Source organism: Atta cephalotes, assembly GCF_000143395.1.
Source record: "Atta cephalotes unplaced genomic scaffold scaffold00081, whole genome shotgun sequence".
NCBI classification, from domain to species: Eukaryota; Metazoa; Arthropoda; class Insecta; order Hymenoptera; family Formicidae; genus Atta; species Atta cephalotes.
In genome coordinates, this window is record NW_012130145.1 from 374327 (window position 1) to 381050 (window position 6724).

Consider the following 6724-nt stretch of genomic DNA (forward strand, 5'->3'; position numbering starts at 1 on the left):
CGGGAGTCAATTAGGGAAAAAATGAGTAGACATAAATATAGTGTGAAAAGATATGCATAAATAAAAATAAAGGAATTTTCTACAGGCTGAAATAGATTATAATAAAGAGAGAAATAGATGGATGAAAAGATAGATGTATAGGTAGATGTATACGTAATAGACTGCCAAGGAAAAAAAATTTTTTTTTAATCGGGCACTTGATTCAAAAACTTCCATTTTATGCTAAAAGAACACCTCTAAATTTTTATCAAAAACTATTAAGATTTAAAGATCGTTCTAAAAAATGATCAAAATCGATTTTAACAAGGTCCCAAATTGTTGTAATTTTTTCACATTAATTGGGTTGTATTTCTTAAGGCATATAGAGTTAAATGAACTATTGCATCGTGTTCAGCGATTTAAAAAACATACAGTGCTACATTTGAAATCCGGATTAAGCCATTTTTGCATCAAATTAAACATTAAGGAAAATCGAAACTTTGATTTAAAAATCAAAGTTTCACTAGCGACTTCCAAACTTAATATTTTTTGATAAAAATTTAGAGGCATTCTTTTGACATGAAATAGAAGCTTTTGAGCCAAGTGTCCAACTAAAAAAAATTTTTTCCTTGGCAGTCTAATATGTGGTTGTATATACAATATGTATATAAGTATATATATATATATATATATATATATATATATATAAGATATAAAAGATAGGATAGAATTTGTATGTACATATATCATATTTGTATGTATGAATGAGTGTGATAAGAAAAAAATCAAGTCTCCTTCTTGGCGCTGAAGTTTGTACGCTGAAGTGAATAAATTCTATTCTATTCTACATATATATTCATATAATTATTAATATATATTCATTATAATTATTATATATTCACATAAGTATTATTTTGGATAAGCACAAATACGATAGATTAAAATTGTAAATATTTTGATACATAATTCGAAATCAATACTTTTGTGCATTTATTAATTCTTTGAAAGTATCTTGACGAAAAAAATAGAACTTTTTAAAAATTTCATTTTAAAGAGCATATATATTATATTTTTGTAAGTCGTTATATTGAATAAATATCTCTCTTGCACCAGTTTTCCCAGTAATTTAAACTTTAAATTAGTCAGCAAAATCAAAAGTCATTATGTGAGCGTACACAAAAAGATTTTGTAATCGTGTATAGTATAATGAATAAAATTAATAACAACAAATGAGATTTATCATCCTTCAATAAATTATGTTTACTTTATTCTATTGAAATAATAATATTATATATAATAATATTGTTCCATAATCTAACGATGTAAGATATAGAATGTATAAAATTAATGTGTATATATATATATATATATATATATGACTAAAAATTCCTAACATTTGATCTATCTATTTTCTGTTATTTATTCCATACATAGAAAACTTTTCAAAATCATATACCTCTATACACGCACGCATGCACGCACAGAATGTATCAAAAATCCGGAAACAGTCGAATCTCAAAAGCAAAGCATTTTTGAAAAAAATGTTTCAGACAAAAGTTGTAGAGTTTAAAAAAATCTATTCATTCATATTCGTTTAACCTTGGATGGCATCGCCGAGGTCAGGTCAAGATCATCAAATTGATTTTTTTTTAATGAAACACCCTATCTTTGATGCTAATAGCAGATGTCAAGAGCTTTTCATAACAAGGCTTAAAAGTTACAGTACCGTTGGTATTAACATTATGCGAAATGTCCGACTGACGGTTAAGAATCATGTCCTGGATAACATTTGTCAAGATCAAGATCATTGTACCTCTTATTTTTCATTTTTGTGTAAAATTAAATTCTTACAATTAGTACAAAAATGAAAATAACTGGTACAACTTCCAATGGCTTTGATATTAATATATGTTATCCAGAATATGATCCTAAACAACATTCAAGAAGTTTTAGTCGTCAATTCTGTCGTATCGTCAACACCTTGCAATACTAATAACCGACGGTACTGTAACTTTCAAACCTTATAACTCGAAAAATACTTAATAAAAAATAACTTTATTATAGTGTTTTGAAAAGATCTTGACACGTGTTACTAGAATTTGGCATCATATCCACACCCCCCTACATCCATACCCACATCCACGCACGCATGCACGCACGCACGCACGCGCGCAAACACACATATACAAGGTGTCTCAAAATAATCGTCAAATATTTCATGGGCAGATAGAGCGGACTAAACTGAATCGAAAAGTCCTTTACCATTTTGCAATTTTCGCAATAGTTAACAAGATATTAGTTATTAAAAATTGCTGAAAAAAATTAATCTTTAATCATTTTTTATTCAAATATTATCAACTTTACAGAAAAATTGCTAGAAACAAAAACTGTTTATTTTTTTCTCATAGGACACTTTAAGAATTTTTACAAAATTTTTTAATACCGTATTTTTTCATGTTGGTAAGAATAAGAAAATACAATACTAAAAAGTTGATAAAAAATTCTGAAAAAATTCTTAGAGCTCTATAAAAAGAAAATAAACAATTTTGGTCTTATCTTGTTAACTAAAATTATAAAATGGTAGAGGACTTTTCGACTCAATAGTCTTTAGTTCGCTCTACCTGTCCACGAAATATTTGGCGATTATTTTGAGACCTATATATATATAAGCATATAGTAGATATGGGAAAAAGTTCGTGGCGTTTTTCCCGTTAGATGTAACGGAAAAAACGCCACTTTTTCCCACATCTAATATGTAATCAAATTTATTGCATAATAAAATTATAATTTAAATGAGAGTTTTAAAAAAAATCTTGAAATAGAGAAAGTGAAATAATCACTTTCTATTCTCGTATATTTATATCACATTTATATATGATTATAAATTTAATAATTATAAAATATTAATACAATATAAATATAAAATAACACTTAGATAGTTATTAAAACAGACATAGAAAATTCACAATAGCAAAATAGAATAATAGAATCGTAATACATTATAGATCTGTTTTCTGTAGCTGAATTAATGTACACTTTTTTGGAATTTGAAATAAAATAAATATATGTTTGATATTTGGTGAAAGAAAAAAAGAAAGTTCACTAATGCAGTCTAATGAAGGAATAAAAAATATAACTTTCATAACTTAATCAGCTATAATTTGACTTGTATATATTAATGTTTTCTTCTTCAATTTGTTTATTTATAAATTTCTTTCGCTTCTTCGTTATTGCATAACGATTGCATTGCCAATTGAGCAATAAATTACAAGTTGTTATTAAAAGCACATAAAATAATGTTGTAAGACAATAATAAATAAAGTTTAAACAATTCAACAATTTACTAACAATTCAAGAAGAGATTCTCGGTAAATACATTACATGATAAGTATTACGTGAAAGACGAGAAAGTACATTTCTCTGGTCTCGAAAGGGAGAGTAGTCAGTTGTGGGCTGTCGTTCCAAAGTGGTAGAGAAATTGTGGTCTGGGAATTATCCCAATACGATCGGCACAGTGTACAAGAAGGAGGACGCAGATCGACACGCAAAAAAAACAATCACTCTATAGCGACTCGTTATCATAAACATAAACGGTATGTATATTATCGAACTACTAAGAAATGATTAAAAAACTAAGATATTTAAAAAATAATTACATGCATACAATATCGATGATTACTTCAAAATATTGCCTTAGTGTTGAATCATAATTTTTAACATCAGGAAGTTTTAAAATTTATTATTGAATAGCGAAAAGAATTGCGCGTGTGAAAGAAAAAAATTAAATAGACGAGTTATGAAGTGGTTTGTATATTATTATAAAGAAAATATTTGTTTTACGGATATCAAATTTACATATTTTAAATTGTCGGCTATAAATCTTGTACGCATGCGCGTGCGTGTGATGTGTACAAGATTTATAAATGTGTGTATAATGTAAATTTAAATTTACAGAACCTTGTACAGCATGAAGACACTATGGCTATTCATCATAATCGTGACGACAAGCAGTGCTCATAATTTCCTAGACATTGTCAAAAATTATATCCATTCACCTGAAAAGGACGAAAAATTTACAAGCAACAGCAAATATGATTTCATCATCATAGGAGCCGGATCAGCAGGTTCTGTGTTAGCCAATCGTCTATCAGAAAATAAGAAATGGAGAATCCTGTTACTGGAAGCGGGCTATATGCCAAACTTCTTTAATCGGATTCCGATATTTGTCGGCTATTTTCAATTAACTGGTTACAATTGGGGTTACAACATAGAACCGCAAAAAAATGCCTGTCTAGGGATGAAGAATCGTCAGTGTTCTTGGCCGCGAGGTAGAGGTTTAGGAGGCACGAGTATCTTGAACTATATGATCCATACACGTGGGAACAAATTTGACTATGACCAATGGGCTAGTTTGGGCAACGGGGGTTGGTCTTACGTGGACGTTCTGCCGTATTTTAAAAAAAGTGAAAGATTTAATGTACCAGGTATTTATACGATACTTCTCTTTCCATCCTCTTTCAATTTACAATTAATCTTTCCAGATTATACAATATTCACAATGAATTATCAAAATTTCTTACATATGTATACATAATGATAAATTCTACGTCGTCTGAAAAGTTTTGATCTCAATATTAAAATGGCATTACTCATCGAAACCCATTCTGATATTACAATCTATATATATATTTTGAAAAATATCTGTGAAGAATTGTAGCCTTTTTGGACGCTCAATTGTTGTTCGACATCATTTGTGCCAGTCGATGTCAGTGTTTTTGCAAAAATGGAAAAAATCATATATCAATGATTGTCATGCCAAAAATTTACGAATTGCGATTCGAATTGATTGACCATTCATCACTCAAAATTTCAGACGATCTTAACGACGTATAAACATATAATATAAATCCTACATTTTCTTTCTCACATTCTACTGCCAGTTTTAGAACAATAAAATTATGTTTTTTTTTCCAGGGAACCGTAGAAAATAATTTTTTTTGTTTTACATTTTCTCGCAAACAATACTTTCCCTTTATAAAGATTATGCGGATTTCCTCCGTGTTCAGATCACATTACGATTGACCACAAGTCATTCACAATGCTCGTTCAATGAAAAAACTCTAATCGGTCACTGTGAATAGCTGTGGTCAATTGCATATGATCAAACTCAGGTCAATATTTCTAGGAATAATCTACCTTATTCAATGGAAATTTTTCCATATCAAGTCACGACCAGCCTATTAACGAAATCTATTATTCCTATACTTAGGTTTCAAGAACTCCTCGTATCACAACGAAAACGGTAATTTGTGTGTGGAACATGTTCCATATCATACTAAGCTGGCGACTACGTTTCTAAATGCTGGACAAGAGTTGGGATATAAAATCGTGGATTACAATGGTCAAGATCAGAAAGGTTTCTCGTACATCCAGGTGAACATAAATCATGGAAAGCGTTGCACTGGCGCTACGGCCTATCTCGAGCAGATCAATCGACCGAACTTGGAAATTATCACCGGTGCTAGAGTAACCAAAATATTAATCGACGCGGATAAGCGAGCTTACGGCGTTGAATACATCAAGGACACCATATGGAAGAACGTGACTTGCTCAAAGGAAGTTTTATTATCAGCCGGTACAATTGATTCGGCGAAATTGTTAATGCTGTCAGGAATTGGACCAAAAGAACATCTTGAAGAATTGAACATTCCAGTGATTCAAGACTCCAAGGTCGGTTACAATATGTACGAACACATTGGTTTCCTAGGATTGACTTTCATGGTGAATCAGAGCGAGTCGCTGCTACAAAGCAGATTATTTAATCCAAAACTGTTCCTGGAGTACCTTCTATACAAACGTGGTCCGATATCGATTCCAGGAGGTGCAGAGGCACTAGCATTCATCCGTACCAAGTACGCTCCTGACGAGAGACCGGACGTTGAACTTCTCTTTGTGTCTGGTTCTCTACATTCGGACAACGGTCAAGTTTTGAAAAGAGCTCTAAGACTTTCAGAGGATCTGTACGACGCCATCTATAAACCGATCGAAGAGCAGGACGCCTGGTCCATCTGGCCGATCGTTCAATATCCCAGAAGCGTCGGCCGTCTCACGTTGCGATCGAAGGACCCATTCGAGCCACCCAAAATGGATCCAAACTTTTTCAGCCATCCGGCCGATATAGAGATTATTCTGGAAGGAATAAAGCACGCCATCAATATATCCAAAACCAAAGCCTTTCAGGCTTACGGCAGTCGATTGCATGATTTAAAAATACCAGGCTGTAAACAGTTTGAATTTGCTTCCGATGATTATTGGCGTTGTGCTATCAAGCATCTGCCGTCCATGATGAATCATGAAATAGGGACCGTCAAAATGGGACCTCAGACGGACACTTACGCTGTCGTTGATCCGCAACTAAAAGTGTATGGAATCAAGACACTCAGAGTAGTGGACGCTTCAATCATGCCTGCGATACCCAGTGGCCATGTGAATGCGGGAATATATATGATCGGAGAAAAAGCCGCGGATATGATAAAGCAATCTTGGAAGGGTGAGTTATATTAGATGTACAACTTTGCTTCTGCCGTTTTCCTATAGATGACTTTAGCGGTAAGTGGTGGTCGAAATAAATAGATCATAGACATCATATAATAAACTTGGGCATCTGTTAACATAACCCCATAGAAACATTAGTCGATTTGTGTCTGCATCATAAAGTTATTCTCGATTGATAATGTCAGTTTAT

The 6724-nt window shown here is 32.0% G+C and overlaps 1 protein-coding gene across 1 annotated transcript; it reads left to right on the plus strand.

The window, feature by feature from the left end:
• Positions 1–3946: 3946 nt before the first annotated feature.
• LOC105624558 (glucose dehydrogenase [FAD, quinone]-like) lies at positions 3947–6543 on the plus strand. The gene is made up of 2 exons (XM_012205918.1): positions 3947–4463; positions 5249–6543. Exons 1-2 carry the CDS (start codon positions 3947–3949, stop codon positions 6541–6543), a joined length of 1812 nt encoding a protein of 603 aa, XP_012061308.1.
• Positions 6544–6724: the final 181 nt, after the last annotated feature.

Bases quoted from the DNA above. Each gene is read 5' to 3' on its own strand.
- LOC105624558 (XM_012205918.1), top strand. From the start codon at position 3,947: ATGAAGACACTATGGCTATTCATCATAATCGTGACGACAAGCAGTGCT. The intron at 4,464-5,248 runs GTATTTATACGA...TCCTATACTTAG, and splicing joins TGAAAGATTTAATGTACCAG to GTTTCAAGAACTCCTCGTAT.